Source organism: Pipistrellus hanaki (genome assembly GCF_964339955.1).
Source record: "Pipistrellus hanaki genome assembly, chromosome: 12".
In the NCBI taxonomy this organism is placed as follows: domain Eukaryota; kingdom Metazoa; phylum Chordata; class Mammalia; order Chiroptera; family Vespertilionidae; genus Pipistrellus; species Pipistrellus hanaki.
Window position 1 is genome coordinate 89,943 of NC_140514.1, and position 20,859 is coordinate 110,801.

The following is a 20,859-nucleotide window of genomic DNA, read 5'->3' on the forward strand; positions in this document are numbered from 1 at the left end:
CCTGAGGCCCATTGGCCCCGCCTCCCGTCGCGTAGTTTACGTCCCACTGCGCAGGCGCGAGTTTCGCAGGCTCGCCCCCGGAGGCTCTAAAGTCGAACGGCGCAGGCGCACGGGGCAGTCCGCTCAGAGTGCGCATGCGCTGCGCCGCGCCTGTACAGTTCCTGCGCGGTCTGTGGGCGCCTCCGTGTTTGCGCGCGAAGATGGCTGAGCAGGCACCGAAGTCGGTGCTCTTCGTGTGTCTGGGTGAGATGTGCGGTTCTAGCTCCGGTCCCACTGCCCTGGGGGTTGGGTGGGCCCTGTGCGCTGGGGGCTGCGCGCTGGGCGAGGACGCGGGTCCCGAGGGTGGGCCAGGCGCCCCGCTTCCCCTCCGCGCAGCGCTGCGCCGCGGCCCGGTCTGTCTGCACGGCTGGTCCCCTCGCCTCCCCTCGCCTGTCCTGTCTCCCAGCCTGGTCCTTCCCATGGTCTTGCCGGAACCCCTGTCAGCCCTCGCGGGGAGCCCTGACGCTGGGGGGTGGGGACCTCCTGCTGCCTCCTCCCAGCACAGCGCGGCCTTACCTGGTGGTGTCCACGGCCCAGGCCTAGGAGTGAATCTGAGCTGAAGGCAGCGGCACTGCACGGGTTTGGAGTTTCTGTGTAAAAACAGGGGAGACCTATTCCCCAGCTCTCTGCGCAAGCACCCTCCTCTGTACCTTCGCGGGGACGGGTGACGTTCCTCGCCGCCCCATGGATGCTAACGAGCACCTTCTCGGTGCGGAGGCGGGGTTACTGCCCGGTGTGCATCGAGGGCGTGGGGCCCGGAGTCTGTGAACTGTCTCTGCTTTGCAGGCCCTCCCTCGCCCATAAAGGGTCCAGCATGGCTGGGATCCAGCTGCTTTACTGAAGGACACTGGGATTTGAATTCCGTACCATTTTCTCATGTCACAAGAGGTTCCTCTACTTTTAAGGGTTTTTAGAATGTATTTTAAAATGTAGAAATTATATTTAGCTCCGTGGGCTGTACGCAAAGGTGGTGGTTTTTGGTCCACCGCTCCAGGCCTGAGGAGGACTGGGGAAGCCTTCCTCGGAGGACGTGAGCAGCTGTTGGGCTGAGATTAGACACAGGGCGGGGCCGCAAGAGGGACCAGCCGGCTGGGAGGGAGGATGGATCGAGCCCGATGGGGATGTGGGGTGATGAACCCCATCTCACCTGGGACCTGTGCCGGGGACAGTGGGCGCTGTTTCTAAAGCGTACAGATCTCCTTCCTTCAGAGCCTCTACTTGGACCTTTTTCAGACTAAAGTAAAGAGTGTCACATGCTTTTCACTGAACCGAACTCCTTCGTTTGGCAAGATTATTAAGTGTTTTTATGTTTTGTAAGATAGCTGTGCCACAGCCCGCACGGTTGCAGATGATACCATATTCACCATATTCGTGGTGTCAGAGGACTTTTTCTGACAACTCAATGTGTGTGTCACACACTGTGCTAGGTGCTGGGGCCTCCCTGGGTGGGACAGATGCAGCGCCTGCCCTTGGAGAATTTAAAATTTTTTTGAGTCTCTTACCTTGAAATGAAGGTATTGAATAAGTACATATTACAATATGTTTCTAATTTGGAAAAAGCAAATTTGAGACTTTGTAGATTGAAATTTTTTTTCTAGCCAAAACCGGTTTGGCTCAGTGGATAGAGCGTCGACCTGCGGACTGAAAGGTCCCGGGTTCGATTCCGGTCAAGGGCACATACATTGGTTGCATGTACATCCCTGGTAGGGAGTGTGCAGGAGCAACTGGTCGATGATTCTCTCTCATCGATGTTTCTGGCTCTCTATCCCTCTCCCTTTCTCTCTGTAAAAAATCTATAAAATATATATATAAAAGAAATTTTTTCTAGAGGAATCTGAAGATGACATAACTTTCCCAACTTTCTTGAAGGTGGACCTTGTGCTGTGTTTTCCTGACAAGCTCTCCCTTACATGACATGTCAGTTTAGTGATGTCAGTTTAGTTGAGGGAGGTATAAGCAAGCATCTCGTATCCGTTGCTCTCTTAGGTAGGACTTTGACGTCTAATCTTTACAGTAGTGATCTTTTTTCTACCTACACTTACACAGATACCTTCTTGCTGTAAAAGTAGCCATCTGGGGGGAAAGTGTGGAAAAAGCCCGTTCATCCAGTCGCCTGACTCAAGTGCCCTTTCCAGACGTGTCCATTAAGGTCCTCTTCAGTCTTTAAAGATCCGCTCTCATCTTCCTTGTTTTCTGATAACCACTTTTCTTCTGAGGTTGTTTGTTCTCTTTAGAATTCTTTCCTGTGCTCCCATCACCAGCACTGATTTTTCTGTTTTATTGTAGCTAACTGTATCTCTGTGAATACATTGAATACACATGGTGGAGATAATTTGAGAGAAAATTTTTTCTTTTATCTTTTTCCCCTGTGACTGAGAAAAGGGATGGCTTTGTCCTGGCTCCTGGGAGGAGTGTCTGTTCTCAGGGAGCGCCCTGCCCTGCATGGGGGACAGAGGCGATAACTCAGCCCTCAGGCTGATAATCTAGAGGCCATGGCTCCTTAACGAGAACCCAGCGCACCCTCTGCATCCAAGCCTGGCGAGCATCCTGGGCTCACGCTGATGACGGGGGCGATGCGTCCCTGAGGCCAGAAAGCTTTCTGCTGGGAACCCTCCCAGGATCTGCTGTATGCTCCTTAACTTTGCCTGGTTCTGCTTTTAACTTTTTATTAAAATAAAAGTACAGTTATAAGTATAGCATTTTCTGGAATGCTAATAAGTCCTCTTTAAGGGTTATTTAACCTGTGGTACTCCCACAATTGTGGACAGCTGTTCTGAGTGAGGGTGGCCCTGGAGGTCCCCACGTGGTGCCTAGAAGCCGTGTCTGTGGCTCAGGCCGACTCCTGGGTCCAGCCCTTCAGCAAGGACTCCACACACACACACACACACACACACACACACACACACACACGATGCAATGAAAGTCTGTGCTGACCCTCAGGCTTAAGCACATCAGTGTGTCTTTCATGAAATAGTAGTCATCCTTGTTAAGTGCAATATACTTGAAAATGCTTTATTTTTTAGCTGTTGCATTTCATTTTAACATTAATTGGTTACTACCCACTAAGTTGATTTCATGACCCACTCCAGGTCATTGATAGCAACCTGGAAAACTAACTTTGGTTATGACTGTCTTTGTCATTGGTGCTCTGAGTGCTTGAACCGTGGGTGTCAGACCCTTGAACTTGGGCTTGGCCAGCTGATGCTCACAGGTTCTGCCTCCACGGGCAGGGCGATGGCCTCCAAGCAGATGCTCTCCCGGGAAGGCGCGCCCTGGGCAGGTGTGACGAGGCCCGCCGGGCCCTGTGCTGGCAGTCAGCACCTGTCCTCCCTCCAACCTGACCTTCACTTCTGTCCTCCCGTTTTTTTTAAGGTAACATCTGTCGATCACCCATCGCTGAGGCCGTTTTCAGGAAACTTGTAACTGATCAAAACGTTTCAGATAAGGTAAGAGCTGTTCACTGTCTTAGAGAGGCCGACCTGAATGCCTTTGGGGCAGGAAATGGCGAAAAAAATTTTTTTTCTCCTGCAGTGGAGGATAGACAGTGCAGCGACCTCCACGTACGAAGTAGGAAACCCTCCTGATTATCGAGGGCAGAATTGCATGAAGAAGCATGGTGTCCCCATGAGTCACGTTGCCCGGCAGGTACCGTACCTGAACCTGAAGGTTCACGCGTGTGTTTTGTGTTACAGTGGGTCATTGACAGCAGTGCTGTTTCTGCCTGGAACGTGGGCCGGGCACCAGATCCAAGAGCTGTGAGCTGCCTAAGAAATCATGGCATCGACATAGCCCACAGAGCAAGACAGGTAGAAGAGATCTCCCTTCACTTCCATGTCTGTCACGCAGAGGCCCGTAGCTTCGGAGGCTGTGAGAGCTTAACCAGACTTCCCTGTTGATGGGGTGTTTATTCACGGTCTGTTCAATTGCAGCAGTACACCCATTCCACCTCACTGCTGGTTCCACAGACTGGGGTCTTGGACTTTACTTAGTGAACAAAATTAGTGACTGATTTGTCCCGAGGAGAGCCTGGGCGGGAGCCACTGAGACACTTGCTCCCTTCACAGGGGTGTTGCTGGGGTGTAGTCCTTCGGTCTATACCCGGCGCTTTGATCTGAGAGGCACCTCAGCAGCCTCAGGCTGCGCTGACGCTGTGGGTGCACAGCCTGCACGCCAGCACTGGGTTGTCTGGGTTCAGGTTCCCAGTGCTGCCCAGTAGAACCTGTGGTGATGGGGATGGTACGCTGTGTCTGCCCCTCCGGGGAGGCAGGTGACCGTCGCTCACTTGACGTGATGCCGTGTGGCCCATTTAACTAACGTAATCGCCCCTGGGATCGGTGGACAGCTTACTGGACTGCAGGGTCCTAGGTTTACGTACCACGGGGGGAGCTCCTAGAGAGGTTGGTCCTTCAGAATGTCTCACACCTTACTCAGCAGGAACTGTGATTATTTTATGGAGATTCAATGGATTTTTAAAAATCTGGCTAAAATCTTCTTCCTTCCTTTTGTAACCAACCTAAGGGAATGTCAGGCCCCGCAGGCCAACAGGACTGCAGGTTAGCATCTGAGGACAGGAGGCCCTGTCCCCAGATGGGCTTTGAGGTCTTCGGGGCAAGGAGCTGAATGCTTTGAAAATCAGTCATCAAATATGTTACATTTCAAAAAGTATGGATGGCAATGCAAGAACTATGAATTAGTATTAGTGATTGAATCAGAACTTTAATCCTTGTTAGTATACTAAATCTTGAAAAGCTTTTCAATTTGCTTTGCCACACTGCACTGTAGTTTTAATTTGATCTTCACAATTTTTATCCTCTTCATTGCCCTTAGGGAAGGGAGTAGTTGGTAAACCCATTTTGCAGATCAAGAAAGTGAGTTCTGGAGAGAAAAGTTACCCAGCTTCACATGGAGAGCTGGGATTTCATCATCACTTTAATAAAAACATTAAGGTTGTGAGCTAGAAAATTCACAAAACAGAATTGTCTTAGAAACACTTCTAATATATTAATGATGCCTCACAGCTGATCGATGTTTCTCTATCATCGATGTTTCTAACACTATCCCTCTCCCTTCCTCCTTGTAAAAAAATCAATAAAAAATGTATATTTTAAAAAAACGATGCCTCAGAAATTAGTCAGACATTATTTTTGGCTTAGAGAGGTTTAGGCAGATCTGTGAACTCAGTTTCGGGCTGTTTCATATGACTCTGTATTAGCAATTTACTATTTAAATTACCTGTCTTAAGGACTGTACTCTTTCTTAACAGGAATTTTCATTGGACAGAGGGGTGAATTTTCTCATTTGCCCATCTGATCTGGTCAGGCTTTCGCACACTTTGCTCTTTAAAGAATGTAGACATATTTTGAGGAGTTCTTCAGAATTATGAGCAATCATACTTTCATATTTCCTATTTTTCACTGAGATCTGATGGTTTTTCATGCATTGTTATATACTAACAGTGGGTACAAAGAATGTATTTTAAATATATAAGGTATTTTGGTTTTTAAGAAATCAAAGCTAGAAATTTTATTTTTTTAAAAATACCAGCAGTTATCAGTTTGAGAAGTTGTATTCCCATATACCCTGTTTTTGCCTTTTTCTTTTCTTGTTATTAAATTTTTTCCCTCAAATTTTTAAAACTTTGCTGCTAGTTTAAAAGCTAGTGCTAGTAAATATGTTTTATAAATCAGTAGCACATTAGATCTTTAATTTTAGGATCTCGCTAATGTTTATAGGTTTTCTCTTCAGTCATTATCACCACTTGTGTGAGAACTATTGTTTTCTGCTGCTTAGAAGGTTCATTTCCCCGGGCGGGTTTAATAAAGAGAATGCTCGTAGATGGTTTTTCTTTGTAATGGGCGCAGGCAGTGCTCCTGAGCAAGCGGAGACTCACATCCGGTTCGCGCTGTGGAGATGTTTACGTTACTGGACATTCTTTCCTCTTTTCAGTAAACTTCTCTGACATGAGCACCAGAGTCAGTACGTTTCTACAGCATGACCAGGCCTCTGCTCCCCTCCTCCAGAGTCACCAGGAAAGTAGGTCCTGTCTCAGACTCCTGTGGCTCATGCCTGACTCCCACTGCGCCCCTGTGGCAGGTGGCCCCGTGGCTGGTCTCGTGGTCACGCTGGGCCTGGCACCTGACAGCTGGACGCAGCTCAGGTCTGCCTCTGCTTGACACGGTGGCTCCAGTGATGCTCTGTGCTGTGGGTGTGTGTGCGTGTGTTCCAGGGAACACCGGTATGCGTTCTCTTGGACACACACCCAGAATCAGTGTGACCAGGTTGGATATACCCAGACTCGGGAATTTTTTGGGGGGGTTGTTTGTTTTATTGATATTGAGCTGTATGAGTTCATCCTGTATTTTGGATAGTAACCTCTCATTGGATAGATCATGTATAAATACCTTATCATTCAGTAGGTTGCTTTTTTTTTGTTGTTGTTGTTGTTGTTGTTGTTGATGATGGTTTCCTTTGTGGTACAAAAGCTTTTTAATTCGATGGAATCCCCTGTGTTTACTTTGCCTTTTGTTGTCTTTTCCCTGGAGACATACTGCTGAGACCCATGTCAGAGCGTTCACTGCCTCTGTTTTCTTCTAGGATCTTGTGGTTTTAACTATCTTACAGTGAAAACATTTAGTCCAGTCCATTTTGAGTTTATTCTTGTACCTGTCATCAGAAGGTGGTCTGTTGTCATTGTTGTGCATGTGTCTGTCTCATTTTCCCAGCACCATTTATTGACTCATCTGTCTTTACCCCATTGCATGTTCCTGTCTTCTCTGTCAAATGTTAACTTACCTATAGGCATGGGTTTATTTCTTGGCTCTCAATTCCATTCCATTGATCTGTGTCTGTACCATGCTGTTTTAATTACTAAGGCCTTGTAGATAGTTTGAAATCAGGTGGTGTGATACCTCCAATTTTGTTCTTTCTCAAGATTGCTATGGCTATTTAGGGTCTTTTATGTTCTATATTAATTTTAGGATTATTTGTTCTAGTTCTGTTAAAAATGCTATTGGTATTTTGATAGGGGTTGAATCTTTAGATTGCTTTGGGTAATATACACATTAACAATGTTAATTCTTCTAATCCATGAACATGGAGTATTATTCTGTCTTCTTCAGCAGTGTTTTTTCATTTTCCAAGTACATGTCTTTTACCTCCGTAGTTAAATTCATATATACACTGAGTGGCCAGATTATGATCTCTGAACACATAATCTGGCCACTCAGTGTGTGTGTGTGTGTGTGTGTTGATGTTAACTGTAGGTTTGTCATATATGGCCCTCTTTATGTTCCCTCTATTCCCACTTTGCTGAGTGTTTTTATCATAAATGAGTGCTAGATTTTGTCAATAGTTTTTCTGCATCTGTTGATATGACTGTGATTGTTATCTTTCATTTTGTTTATGATGTATCACATTTATTAATTTGTGAATATCAAATCAACCTTGCATCCCAGAATAAATCCCACTTGATCACGGGGCATGCTCTTTTTAATGTATTGCTGAATGTGGATTGCAAATGTTTTGTTAAAGATTTTTTTGCCTGTGTTCATTGGGGATATTAGCTTGCATTTTTCTTTTTTAGAAATGTTTCTTTCTGGTTTTGGAATAAGGGTAAGGCTGACCTTGTAAATGAGTTTTTAGGGCCTTCTCTGCTCTTGAAATTTTTGGAATAATTTGAGAAGAATAGGTGATTTGAAGCCATGTCTCGGACTTTTGTTTGTTTGGAGCTTTAGATTACTTTGATTTTGTTACTAGTTTAGATTTTCTGATTTTTTTCTGACTGAATCTTAGAAAATTGTATGTTCCTAGGAATTTATCCATTTCCTCCAGATTGTCCTATTTGTTGACATATAGTTGTTCATAATATTTTCTTACAATTCTTGGTATTTCTTTGGTGTAAGTTGCTACTTCTCTCCTTTCCTTTCTGATTGTATTTATTTGGGTCCTCTCTTTTAACCTTGGGTGAGTCTGAATAAAGGTTTGTCAATCTTGATTATCTTTTCAAAGAACCAACTCTTGGTTTTGTTTCTATTATTTTTTGGCCTCTACTTTTATTTCTTCTTTTTCTTTATTATTTTCTCACTTCTATTCACTTTGGGCTTTGTTTGCTCTTTTTTTAGTTCTTTGGGTGTGAGGTTAGGTTGTTACTTGAGATTTTTATTATTTCTTGAGGTAGGCCAGTAATACTATGAATCTCTCTTAGGACTGCTTTCACTGTGTCCCATAGATTTTTGGGTCATTGTGTTTTCATTTTCATTTGTGTGTGTATGACATTTTGATGTTAACTGAATTCTGCATTGATACTAAGAAATTGAAGATGAAGTATGAACTCTTGGTCTACATATTATACTAGTTTATATTTATTCAGGAACTTTATAATATAACTAGAGGCCTGGTACACAAAATTAGTGCACGGGTAGGGTCCCTAGGCCTGGATGGTGATCTGATAGGGCCGGCTGCTGGCCAGGGCCTTCCTTCATTCCGTGCCGCCCTCTGGTGGTCAGCGCACATCATAGTGGGTGGCCAAACTCCCAAGGAGATAATTTGCATATTAGCCTTATATTATAAGGGATTTTTTTTTGCAATACAATTTTAGGAAATGAGTTAACTCTATTTTCATTTAAAATTACCCTAAATTTAATTTTTGAGTAATAGATTTTAATATAGCAAATTTTTTTACTGCTCTGTAATCTCTAGGCTTGATTGGTATAAATATAAGTACTATGTTTTTGACTTCTTATGTAATTTCAGGTTACTAAAGAAGACTTTGTCACGTTCGATTATATTCTGTGTATGGATGAGAGCAATCTGAGGTAATCAACTTTCTGAAGGATATTTCTGTTCAGCCCCCACCCCAGTAACAGGCCAAGTAGTTTGCTGTCCAAGTGACTTTCTATTATCTTAAAATTTTTTATTAGATAGTGATGGCCACCATTTACAGAATTACCTTATTCAGAATAGTAAGGAATTCAGAGAGGAATTTAGAGTTGTCTTGTGGGCATATTTACAGAGACACTGCTCAGATGGGGACAGCTGAGTTAGCACCTGTAACTCGGAGGGCAGCTGGCGTGTGGGCAGTTTTCCCAGCGGTGCGGTTCCATGCTCGCGGGGAGTGGCTTTGCTGTGGCTGCAATCACTCCTGGACAGTGTGGTGTTTTATTGTTTCTCATCTCACACCCCCCACCCCTGTGCAAAAAAAAAACTGAGGCTGACAGAAAACATCTTACTCTATTTAAATTGTTGATTGCCTTAATTGGTTTTAAAAAACAACCACCTGAAGCCGTAAGGTATTTGATGAAAATGGCTGACCCTGATGTAATGTGTTGTCAGCTCTGGGTGCGAAAGCCGCAACCGGTAGGTGTGCATGTTTGCCCCATCTTAGCGGGAACTCCGTGCACAGGGCGCTGAGGGCCCAGGCTCACAAATTCGGTGGGTGTGTCCTCCGCTCGGGAAAGCAGAGTCCTGCCATGTGCCTCATGTGAGCCTGGGTAGCTTTAGGGAGATGGTCTGTTAAGACACTAACACGTTGCCAAAACCGGTTTGGGTTTGGCTCAGCGGTAGAGCGTCGGTCTACGGACTGAAAGGTCCTGGGTTCGATTCCGGTCAAGGGCATGTACATTGGTTGCGGGCATATCCCCAGTAGGGGGTGTGCAAGAGGCAGCTGGTCGATGTTTCTCTCTCATCGACGTTTCTAGCTCTCTATCTCTCTCCCTTCCTCTCTGTAAAAAATCAATAAAATATATTTAAAAAAAAAAAAAGACACTAACACGCCCCATGACAGCTCCATGCTCAGGCGAGATGTGTTGCCATGTAGCCCAGTGAAGTCGATTTTCCTCCTGCAGCAGGTGAGGGCTAAGCGGGGGTGCCAAGTTCTGTCCCAGCTCAGGCGCAGCCCAGGCCCAGGAGTGAGCAGTGAGGCCAAGACCCCCGAGGGAGCAGTGCGGCTGAAAGGGACCCAGCATCTCGGGGGCTGACAGCCCTCAGGGCTTAGCTCCCATGGCCTTTTGAGGTCCATGGATGTCTCTGTTTAATCCCTGAGGCAGGTGTCTGATGGGATTCACGGGGAGTCCTGGGCTGTGCTCAGATTTGAGGATGAGGTTTGGTGTGAAAGGTCCGGAGACAGTGCTGCTGTGCCGCTGACAGACAGCTGCCTGAGGTCGTGGTCCCATGCCTGATGAGCTGTGCTGATCAGGCTGCCGCTGCTGGTGTTCCATAAAACCCTGGCTCATGTCCCTGCTTAACCGGAGACCACTGGTCAGAAAACTAAGTTACCGCTTCAATTTTACAGAGATTTGACTCGAAAAAGTCATCAAGTCAATAACAGCAAAGCTAAAATTGAACTACTTGGGAGCTACGATCCTCAGAAACAGCTCATTATTGAAGACCCCTATTACGTGAGTACGGGCCTTGCCCACACGGGGCCAGTGTGAGGACCACCAGCTTTGTGTCCAGCCACACAAGTGACATGCTGAGGTTCTCGGGCATTTTTGTTTCCCAGGTTTAGTTATTTGTCTTTCCTCCTAGGGAAATGAGTCCGACTTTGAGACCGTGTACCAGCAGTGTCTGAGGTGCTGCAGGGCCTTCCTGGAGAAGGCCCACTAGTGCGTCCGTCCCTGCGCCTGCTGGTGCCCGGCCCCGCGTCCCAGCCGAGGGCCACGTCCGTAGCTCAAGGCCAGTGCTGGTACTTCCGTCCACTTACTGTTTCTTACTTTAAAAATAATTGTAGATGGAAATCAGTGGTTCTGTTTGCAAAAGAATAAATACCTTTGACTCAGACAGTTTATGGGGCACATGAAGTGTTCTTACACCATTGGGGCCTCCCACTTGGCTCCCGTTACAGATGATCTAGTAGAACAACCTAATCCCTCTGTCAGCATGTGAGCCTCGTAAGTCACCTGCCCTCCCTCTTCCCCGAGGTTGGACGACATGAGAAGGAGCGCCCTGTCCCGGCACTCCCTTCCCGGGCAGCAGGGCCCTCCCGAGGGCTCACAGCCGAGGAGGGTGTCCATTTACACTTGTAGGAAAGAGGCTCATGGAACAGCGATCCTTCCTAGTTTCTGTCTAGCTTGTAGCATAAGGGAGTGCGCTTATTTGTCCCATTTGAGCCACAGTTACATCCAGAAAGGACACTTGTTAGCTGCTTTATCTGTGGTTGGTAAGAGTTGGAAAGATTTTATGTTGGCATGCTTAAATATTGATGTGGTGATACGTATTCTTCAGTGCTTAATTTATAGGTAATTTCTATGTTCTTTCAGATAACTAATCTAAAATTCATATGGCTACATGTTAGAGAAGACTTCAAAATAAACTGGGGAAGTTATAAAAATACAACTAAGATGTAAGTCTGCTGTCTGCCTGCTTTTTTATTGACAAGTGAAGAATTGGAAAGGATGCTCTGATTCTCCCTTCCACATGGTCTGTGATGCCATAGACCACATGTGTCAAACACAAGGCCCGCGGGCCAAATCCAGCCCGCCAGGCCTTGCAATGTGGCCCGCACCGCGCTGTCATCACTGCACTCCGCTGTCAGTTTATGACATTGTCAGTTTATGACTGTTCAGTAAACCATTTGGCCCGCGATTTAGGCTGGATTTTAGATTTTGGCCCCTTCTCTGATTGAGTTTGACACCCCTACCATAGACAGTTACTTCCGGTATTAGGAAGGACAAGGGTGAAAATGACAGTTATGTCTGTTAGTGGAAGAAGTTCAAGGCCCCTGCAGCCCGAGTGTCCTCGCCTGACCCTTTGAGTGGCTGTTACGGTTCCCTGGGGGGCAGTTCACTTTGTCCACACACTCCTAGCTCTGTCTCCGTCACAGGGCAGTCCCCCACCAGAGTCTGGGGTCGCTTCTTGGAGGAGTAATAGAGGAAGGCTGCCTGCTTCTTCTGGGTGTTGGGAGCCTTCTGTCGGCAGCGTCATGAGGGTCCCAGGCCAGGTGCTTCGTCCTGAACCCCCTGTGCCTGAGGATGAGCAGGTGGTTGTCCCACCATGCACCAGGGTTGCAGAGGCTGGGAGAGGGGAGGCCAGGGCAGGAGACGGCAGGATTCCTCTTGAGTCACCATGAAAGCTCTTCCTAGGCCATCCAGGCCCTTGAGAGGGTAGACTGAGAGTTTGATAAGATCCCTAAAAAGTGAAGACTGGAGAAGTTCTGTAATTAACCAGTAAGAACTTATGATTAAGCGAGCACTTCAAACAATGTACCTGTCTTCCAGAAATCGCTTCCGAAGCTGGAAGCAGAGCTTTCTTTCCCTCTCCTGTCCCTCCATGTTCACAATGAATGCCTATCGTTTGTTTTTAATGTTTAACATCAGGTGTGGTCCTCAAACCCCAGGACTTTCCACACCGTTGTCCTTAGACCGGGGTTCGTAAAGAGAAATTCCCCCAAGTTCACTTGTCTTTTTAAATTGACCCAGTCAGATTTGTGCCTATAAAAACCTGGAGCTGCTTGGCAGTCAAGCTTAGTCACACGGGAGCTACAGGTACAGCAGACATTGAAACGTTCACTGTAACTATGATAACTGTGGATTACAAAAATGCACAGCTTTTCCGTTTTGCTTGTTTATGCCTTTTATGCCTCTGGCATGCAGCCAATATCGATTTGTACACCGTCATTCCCAGCGATGGATGTGTTAGAAAGTAAAAGTCACTTTTAAGATTTTATTATAACAAACACTTTATTACTGGCCTTATTTACAGTATGTACATACTGCACAGTAGGCAGATCCTATCTTACATTTATCACACAAAGGGCAGGTGAATTGACATCGCTGTGCACACGATTACACGTCACTGTCTCCAAAGCATGGCTGAAGTCATCTTTTTAAAAAAATTTTTCATGCAATTCCAAATAATATCTGGTAATTTAATTGTAAAAGTAACAAAAATATTAAATCATACCATATGCTATATGAAAATATAGTTTCAAATCTATATTTGAAATCTAAAGAAATACTCTGTGATTTCACCCAACCAGGAGAGTGAGGTGCCTTTGTCCATGTGTGGTATGGCCGGCAAGTGCGTGCTCGCTTCCTAAGGGAAAGGCGGGCTCACTGTCAGCTGCCGCAAACAGTGTCAACATATGAAACTGAAGGAATCACGGGAGTCTGCAAAAATAACTCTTGTTCGGGGCGTGTGTGTGAAGGTAGTAGGTTCTGTGTCCCTGTTGGTCTCCAAGGCACTTCTCTGGTTTCCCTTGTGTTCCGCTCGCTGCTGAAACAAACATGGGGTTGTCACTCTCGTTACCGGCCCCAGAAGACCTGTGCTCTAAGTCATGTAACATGACATCTGTAAACATGAGGAATCTGTGCACACGCGGTTCTCTGCCCCTCACGTGGGAGCTAACTCAGGTACGGTGACTGCACACCTGCCCAGCTGAAGGCGTGAGGACTGCCGAGAGCACGGTGGATGTCTGGTCCTGCCATCACTGTCAGGTCCTCAGAGCTCAGGGGGCATCCTGAGCAAGACTGAGCAGCCCGGACCTCAGTGTGAGCATCTGCAAGGCTACCAAGAAGCAGCACTTGACCTCCGCTTGGTCCTGAGCCGCCGGCATGGCATCATTTTAGGGATGATGACAAGCCAGCGTTACTGGGCCAGGTATTCCAGGTCCTGTGCCCGGTGTGAGTGTGTGCCGATTGAAGGAGTGAGCAGGTGTGACTTCATATGTGCACCCTACTGTGCACACTGACTCGTGTGCTGAAATAGCTTCACATAAACACTGCGCCAACCATGGCATCAGGTGAGTACTTGATGGGCGGCCTGGGACTGGGCCAGGACGGGCACCTTTTACTGATGTTCTGAGTGTTCCTGAAGCCCCACGAATTGTTTCCAGGCCCCAGCCGAGTGTGTGGAGCTTACCTCATCCGTCCATGCACACTGGGCTCACAGCCAGCCGGGTCAGCAGCCGGGCACACCTCTTGTAGTCTGAGTGGAGAGAAACCCCGGACCCATCAGTCCCCAGGCAGCCCCAGTGAATGGCATTTACAACAACCACACAACTGCTAAGGCCATTGAACTCCCTTAAGTCTCCTGAGTTCCCTGGGAGCAATGGACCCCCTCACTGCAGCCACGGGCCCCTAGCTGTGATGTAATAACTCAGCGTCCGGCGGCAGAGGGGAGGTGATGTAACCAGGAGGCTGTGTGGGGCTCCTGGGAATAATCAGTTTCACTCTCTAGCAGATGGCTTCCTGTGCTGTTGTTACCTAACGTTTAGATCCTGTGCAGACTGAGTCCCCTCAACTTCATAGCATAGTGCCTCCTGCATGAAATTCTAGAGAAAGCGGGTCACATTAGGTAGCGGAGCACAAAGACCCAGGTAGAGTTCGGCCGTCGGCAAATCAGGTGCAGACTAAAGCCCTGGTCCTTCCCACTGCCCTGTCATCCCTAACTCAGGTGCTGCCTCCCTCCCCCCAGCAGCCAGCCGGACCCTGCACAAGGGGCTGGCTGCTCAAGCTACAGAGTCCCACTAGACGTGGGAGAGTCTACTCCTAACTGGAAACCGAAGGAATGAATCAAGGACAACACGTCACACCAGCAGGTAACTCAGACCCCAAAGGTGCCCTGAGAAGCCAGAGGAGGAGGTAACTGGGTTCGGAGGACACGATGGTCTCCGTGGAGGCTGGGCCCTCGGTTCCTGGACACTCGCACCAGCAGTAGTTTTTACAGGCAGTTCTAGCATCTCCTGTGCATGCGTTTCCACTCCATCCACAGGTTCTCCAACCTGTGTGTCCACCCGGGACCTTACTGAGGTGCAGACTGCCCTGGTCTGGGTAGGACCTGACGCCCTCCCATTCCGGGAGCTCTGGGACCAGGACACACCAAGGACAGAGGCCTCAGTCCCTCAGCACAACCTCCCAGGTGCCCAGAGCAGCGGGATGTGGTCCAGCTGCAGGCGTTGGCTGGGAGTGGACCCAGGTAGGGACCCTTAGGCAGTGCACAGGTGTTGGTGTCCCACCTCCGACACCCGGGAGAGCGAGGTTGGGTCTGACTGACAGGCCTCTGCCTGTGGGGGACCAGGAGCCGTGGTGGCTGCGGTGACGCCCAGTGAAGGGTCTGCAGTGAGTGTGTGGTCTGTGCACAAGCAGCCCAAGTGTGGGGCCTCTTTCCTCATCCCAATTGGAAGGATAGAAATAATGGCCCAAAGGCCACTTTCAACTTGAGGTCTTTGGTCCTGTTACTGTGAGGCAGCCTTTCACATAAAAGTAGGCACACACACAATAAAGGGAGGGCCTCTGGTTAATAATTCTCAAACAGCAGGTGACTGTCTCAGAGGAAGGAAATGCAGGGGTGAGGTGTACCAGACCATATGGCAGGGTGTGAGGTGTGCTGTTTGCCTGGGGGTCACCCCGTCAGCTGCAGGAGGGTTTTGTGAATGTGTCTGAACAAGGAGCTCCTTAAGTGACACCTGTTATTCAGATAACTGCTGCCTAGCTGGAAAAACTCACTTCCTGTCACGTGCTTATTTTTTTAAGGCAGGACAGGCAGGTCTCCTCTGCCCCCTGGTCACGCTGAAAGCAGCTGGTAAAATATGGGGTATCTGTGAACTGCCCTGCTTCCCCCAGCCGATGAAAGCTGTACTCCCTCCAAAGAAAACGGCTTAGGGCTCTAGTGCATGTCCTGCTACCTAATAGTGACTGCTTTGTGGACAGCACAGGAGCCGCTGTGGGGAAATGAAGTGCCTGCTGTCCCGGATAAATACCAGCACGCACGGCAGCTCAGGACCGGGAAGGGCAGGCCTGCGTGTCTGAGTTAGTGACGAAGCCATCAGGAGAGCAGTTTGTTGAAACGGCAGTTTACTCCTGGGTGACGAGGGTATCGCTGCCCAGGGAAGCAGGCACATCACCTCTTCTCACCCAGTGCACAGTAGGCACTTTAGTTACTCACTCCTAACGTTTGTTTGGTTGGCGCAGCTGTGTAGATGAAAATCCGTGAGCAGAATGAGCGGTACCCATTCAAACCCTTGGTGAACTGCAGAGAATGTCACCAGTTTCCAGTTTGGCCCTGACCGCTGAGGGAACAGTGTTAGGAGGCAGGCCAGTCTGGTAGGAGTGGAAACCCCCTACTCCTACCCCGCTGCCCCAGCAGCTCGGCTGTCACTCACATGCCGGGACGGTGCAGTCTCTGGTGTTGTGGTAAAGCCTGTGGAAGTGTTTGCTGCACTTGGGGCTGAAGTAGAGAGGACCTGGGATGGAAGGAGAGAAGGTGTAAGGCTCCTGGGTACCAGGACGGGCACAGGAGGGGTGGGGAGGAAACCTACCTGTGAGATGCTTTAAAAACTTGTCCTTCATCCTTAGATCTCGAGGAACGATTTCTGTTGGAGGGGAAATAAGTTGGTTATTGTGTTGCCTAAAAGAAGCATCCCTCGAGTGACCTGACACTAATGCTGAAGGAACTTACCAGAACGTCTGCATCACCTGTCACCTGACCAAACAAAACAGGCCTGAGCCTCCTGCCATGTTCAAATGTACATGCTACAGGTGAACACCTGGCATCACGTTTCTCTAAACAGCATTTACCACCCACACGGCTCAGTGTCACCTGCCTGGTCACCACAGGACGGGGTGTGACCGTCAAGTTATAAGGGGAGAAAATCATGTGTCTAGTTGGTTTTGAGATTTAGCTTCCACTGAATAAGTCACTTTCAGGCATGCTCATCTTGAAGAGCTTAGGAATCAATTCTCCACAACCTCCCCAAGTCCTAGAAAGAAATCCTCATCCTTCAAACAAAAAGGGGACGATAGAATTTTGCTTTTTCTTAGAATATATTTAGAGAACGGATGAAATGCCTTCAAATCACCTGTTTAAAAGCTGCGCACATGCACGGTTTATCTGGGAAAGCAGGATGTGAGCCTGGTTTCTGAGATAAAAGAATTCCTGGGGACCGATACTGGTTTGGCTCAGTGGATAGAGCATCGGCCTGAGGACTGAAAGGTCCCAGGCACATCCCCAGTAGGGGGTGTGCAAGAGGCAGCTTATCGATGATTCTCATTGATGTTTCTAACTTTCTATCCCTCTCTCTTCCTCTCTGTAAAAAATCAATTAAATGTATTTTTTTTTTAAATAAGAATTCCTGGGGAAGCCCCCTTCCAGCCGGTTCCTGGCCCAGCCTATGGCTGCTCTCAGTCAGGCATGCACCTGCGCTCACCTGTCCTGCACTGGTCAGGGCTGATCACGGGTCCCTCTTTATTTCAGCAGGAATGTGGGCCACCCGGGGCTCAGACAGCCCCCGTCAGTCTTCATTGGCTCCCAACCTGAGCCAGGCTAGCACTGACCTTTCCCGTTTGACCTAATTGTGTCAGGGGAGCGTGCAAGCCGCCTGCTTCCTGGGAACCCTCCCGGGCAAGCGCTCTGTGGGCTCTGCACGGGGCAGGCTGGGCCATTTCCTCTGTTAAAATCGCTGGAAACATGTCTTTTTCCAAAACGAGAGGCCGGTCTGGGCGGAAATCACCGCCCAGGTGACAACCCGCGTGGGAAGTGGGCTGTGGATGGTTGTCCGCGAGGCACCATGCACGGGCTCCCTACTTTCTTCCTATGTTAATCGACACGCATTTGCCTTTCTAAAACGCGTTTTCCCCAAGACCCTTCCGCTGGAGCCGCACCGTCTCCGTCTGCCGCTCGCACTCACCCGCGCGCTGCTCCTCCGGGTCCAGCGCGTAGTCGGCGGCCTCCCTGCGGCCGGGAGCGGCGTCCCGCGGGCCCGGGGGCTGCAGGCGCTTGGCCTCCCCTGCGTGGAACCTCTTCAGCTCCTGCATGATCTCCAGCAGCAGCCGCAGCAGCGTCTGCCGGTCCTCCCCGCGGGGCTCGGGGCCGCCCCGGCCGGGCCCCGCCGCGCCCAGCAGCAGCAGCAGCGCCAGGAGGAGGGGGCGCCCGGGCCCGCGCATCGTGCGCTCCGCGGCGGAGGTCCGTGCGCCCGGCTCGCCGGCGGGAGGGAAGGGCTGTGGGGGGATCGGGAGAAAGTCGGGGGGCCGGCGGCTCCAGGAGAGGCCGCCGACCAGAACCCCCAGGACTCCTCTGACCCCTACGGACCCGCGCCCCGTACTGTCCCGGCCCCGCGGGCGGAGGAGGGCCCGGCGGCGGGCGCAGGGTGAGGTCTCCCGGGAGCCCGGACCGAGGTCCACCCGCGGGGATGCGAGACCGGGGCCGCCTCCGAGCGCCCGGCCCGGGCCCCGCGGAACTTGCCCGGAGGCGCCTCCGCACGAGAGCTCGGGCGTTGCCAAACTTTCTTCCTCTTCGGGCCGCGCTGCGCCGTCCCCTTTGTGCGGCGGGCACCCCACCCCAGGCCCCCGATCCCCCGGCCCCCGACCTCCGCCCGCCAGGTCCCCCACCCCAGGTCCCCGACCTCCGCTCGCCAGGACCTCGCTGCGTCCCCCCGGCCAGGACCCGGGACCCCTGGGCGCTGGGCGGCGCCGGCCCGGACTTTCCCGGGACCACTGCCCGGAGCCGGCCGCCTACCTGCCCCGACCACTGCCTGGAGCCGGCCGCCTACCTGCGGGGCCGCCGGTGCTCGCGGCGATGCTGAGGTCCGCCGCTCCTCCTACTCCATGCCCGGCCCGGCCGGGAGCGCAGCACCGGGACCGCACGCGCCCTGCCCGCTCGGCGCTGCCCCGCGGCTCGGACCCGGCGCTCTTATCCCCGCGCCGCGGCGTCAGGCCGGTCCCAGGGCTCCGCGCTTTAATTAGAAGCCGGCGGAGCGCGTCCCCCCGCGGATCTTCGTCAGACACCCCACGCCCACCTCCCCCCCCCCAGCGCCCGCGTCCTCCCCGCCCTCCATCCTCCCCCCATCCTCTCCTCCCTCCCCCTCCCTCCTCTCCTCCCCCTCCTTCCTCCCCTCTGCTCCCCCCCACCCCCCATGTACCTCCGTTCCTGTCACTGCGAGCGGAGGGACCGCCTCTACCAGGAACTGGATCTGTTTTTGTCTCAATGTGGATCTCGGGGCGATTCAAAGAGGAGCTGATTGCCTGACATTTAATAAGTCAATTAGCGTCTGTGGGTTTGGAGGGGTCGGTGGGGGGGGGGGATGTGGGACGGGGGCTGCGGGGCAGGGGACTCGGGGCGCACAGTTGCCCGCACCCCGTCTCCCCGGAGTCCCCTCAGACCGGACCCTCGGCGGGGGGCGCCCCTCCGGGGACACGCCCGCAGGAGCCCCCCCTTCACCTCCCACGCAGCCGCGTCTCCCCGAAGTTCTGGGTCTGAAGATGCGGGCGGACTCCGGGGGAGCTCAGCCACGTGCCGCTTCCCTTTTTCCTGTAAAACGTGGCCCGGCCGCGCTTCCCATTCCCTGGCGCTTTCTGGGCAGGAGCGGCCGCCCGCCCGGTCCGATGGGGGGGGGGGGGGGGCGCTGGAAGGGGAGGGGGTGGACTGGGGGCAGGCGGGGTCATCACCCCCTCCCCTCTTCCCCCTCTGAGACCCCGCAGGGCCAGGGCCCTCGGCCTCCCTCTGCCCGTCTCCCCGTCTCCCCATCTCCGTCCCTCCCGGAGGCCGTTTCTGAGTCAGAGTTGGGCCGGAGGGTGGGCCGTGGGGGGCGAGGGAGGAAGCGGCCGTGACCCTCCCCGACGACGCCGCTGCTCCAGGAAAGCAAATGTCTGATTTCCCGGAGCGTTTCTCTCCCAGCGACAGACCGAGAGGGGACCGTTCCCGCCAGGACGTATCAAGAAAAAGTAAAAATTCCCATCAGACAGATCTTAGGAGATAGGACGAATGCTTTTCCCTTCCCAGCTCCTCTGGGGGTGGTAAGACCTGTAGGGGCCTCTTTGCAGAGCGCCGCCTAGTGACCAGCCTCACCGCCCCCCCACCCCCTCCATTCCCCATCACCCCTCTCCACCCCTGTCACCCACTTCGACCCCTATCATACCCCTCCCCCCATCACCCCCTCCCCCCTTCCATCCCCTATTACCCCCCCTCCACCCCTCATCACCCCCCTCCACCGCCCTTCACCCCCCATCACCCCTCTCCACCCTCCGCCACCCCCCATCACTCCCCTCCACCCCCATTACCCCCTCCACCCTTCACCCCCACCCCGGGGTGAGCATTCAGCATCCTTAGGTAGCCGGGCTATAGGAGGGGCGAATGGCTCCAGCCAGTCGAGTTTCTATTGTAAAATATTTTGGTGTAAAACTGTTTTTAGGGGAAATATTGCTGCAGCGAAAAATAAATTATCCCAAATTAATTATTGTAAATTTACATGCAATATTTTCTTTTAAATAGTATTCGACACAATCAAAAGCCACTTTTTCCCCCTAAAATATCCCGGTAAGAATGATCTCCCCTCGCTGGTGGTTCGTAGGACCCTCTCCCTGTACACAGTTTGTGAGGGGCTGAGCCTGGTCCTGGGGCTCCGCCCAGGGCTCTGGGTGCCATGTGCATGGGCGTCAGCGACAAGCGGGCGCTGTGCTGGGGCTTAAATATAATCGATTGCTTAATTTTCTCTCATCTTTTTTGGAGCCTTCATAGTAGAAAATTGTTCACTTGCTAAAGAAGGAAATGAAATTATTTAATATAAATATATTACCTCTTAATATAAATATATTACCTCTTAATATAAATATATTACCACGGAATCTGCGAGCAGGACCAGACCATCCTGTGTAAAGTCACTCATTTCCACAGAGCTCTGTGCTGAAAAGACCGTCTGGGTGTCCTTCCTTTTGTAGAAATCATTTTTATAGACTTTTTTACTTAATAAGGAGTGCACTGATTAAGAATCTCCACCGAGCCTCTCCACGCAGGGTGCTGTCAGGGTGGCTCCTGGGAGCCCTCCAGTCAGCTGAGCGATGGGTATTGTTCCCACAGCTGATTGGCTAAATTGATCGTCTGTGCTGGTTAAGG

The 20,859-nt window shown here is 50.8% G+C and overlaps 2 protein-coding genes across 7 annotated transcripts; one reads left to right on the plus strand and one right to left on the minus strand.

The window, feature by feature from the left end:
- Positions 1 to 3: 3 nt before the first annotated feature.
- On the plus strand, positions 4 to 11,374 carry ACP1 (acid phosphatase 1). 3 transcript variants are annotated; one of them, XM_084900569.1, is made up of 6 exons: positions 4 to 243; positions 3,412 to 3,485; positions 3,571 to 3,684; positions 8,791 to 8,852; positions 10,328 to 10,433; positions 10,564 to 11,374. In XM_084900569.1, the coding sequence occupies exons 1-6, from the start codon at positions 135 to 137 to the stop codon at positions 10,639 to 10,641; spliced, it is 543 nt and encodes a 180-aa protein (XP_084756695.1). In that variant the 5' UTR covers positions 4 to 134; the 3' UTR covers positions 10,642 to 11,374. The 3 variants fall into 3 exon arrangements, 2 of the variants coding, with proteins under 2 accessions (XP_084756695.1, XP_084756694.1); XR_014796482.1 differs by having other exon boundaries at positions 90 to 243; positions 3,571 to 3,845; XM_084900568.1 differs by lacking the exon at positions 3,571 to 3,684 and adding an exon at positions 3,732 to 3,845 and having other exon boundaries at positions 90 to 243.
- Positions 11,375 to 12,690: 1,316 nt separating this feature from the next.
- Positions 12,691 to 18,681, minus strand: ALKAL2 (ALK and LTK ligand 2). Of its 4 annotated transcripts, none has more exons than XM_084900573.1 (6): positions 18,521 to 18,653; positions 17,660 to 17,969; positions 16,292 to 16,345; positions 16,136 to 16,216; positions 13,894 to 13,959; positions 12,691 to 13,248 (listed from the first exon to the last, which is right to left on the minus strand). In XM_084900573.1, exons 2-5 carry the CDS (start codon positions 17,913 to 17,915, stop codon positions 13,895 to 13,897), a joined length of 456 nt encoding a protein of 151 aa, XP_084756699.1. In that variant the 5' UTR covers positions 17,916 to 17,969; positions 18,521 to 18,653; the 3' UTR covers positions 12,691 to 13,248; position 13,894. The 4 variants fall into 4 exon arrangements, with proteins under 4 accessions (XP_084756699.1, XP_084756697.1, XP_084756698.1 ...); XM_084900572.1 differs by having other exon boundaries at positions 12,702 to 13,245; positions 18,521 to 18,681; XM_084900571.1 differs by having other exon boundaries at positions 16,136 to 16,345.
- Between the last annotated feature and the right edge of the window lie 2,178 nt (positions 18,682 to 20,859).

Coding starts and splice junctions, on each gene's coding strand:
- ALKAL2 (XM_084900571.1), bottom strand. CDS start 17,915: ATGCGCGGGCCCGGGCGCCCCCTCCTCCTGGCGCTGCTGCTGCTGCTG. Junction 16,346..17,659: donor CCCGGAGGAGCAGCGCGCGG/GTGAGTGCGAGC, acceptor CCCCTCCAACAG/AAATCGTTCCTCGAGATCTA. Junction 13,960..16,135: donor AGACTGCACCGTCCCGGCAT/GTGAGTGACAGC, acceptor CTCTCCACTCAG/ACTACAAGAGGTGTGCCCGG.
- ACP1 (XM_084900569.1), top strand. CDS start 135: ATGCGCTGCGCCGCGCCTGTACAGTTCCTGCGCGGTCTGTGGGCGCCT. Junction 3,486..3,570: donor ATCAAAACGTTTCAGATAAG/GTAAGAGCTGTT, acceptor TTTCTCCTGCAG/TGGAGGATAGACAGTGCAGC. Junction 3,685..8,790: donor TGAGTCACGTTGCCCGGCAG/GTACCGTACCTG, acceptor ATGTAATTTCAG/GTTACTAAAGAAGACTTTGT.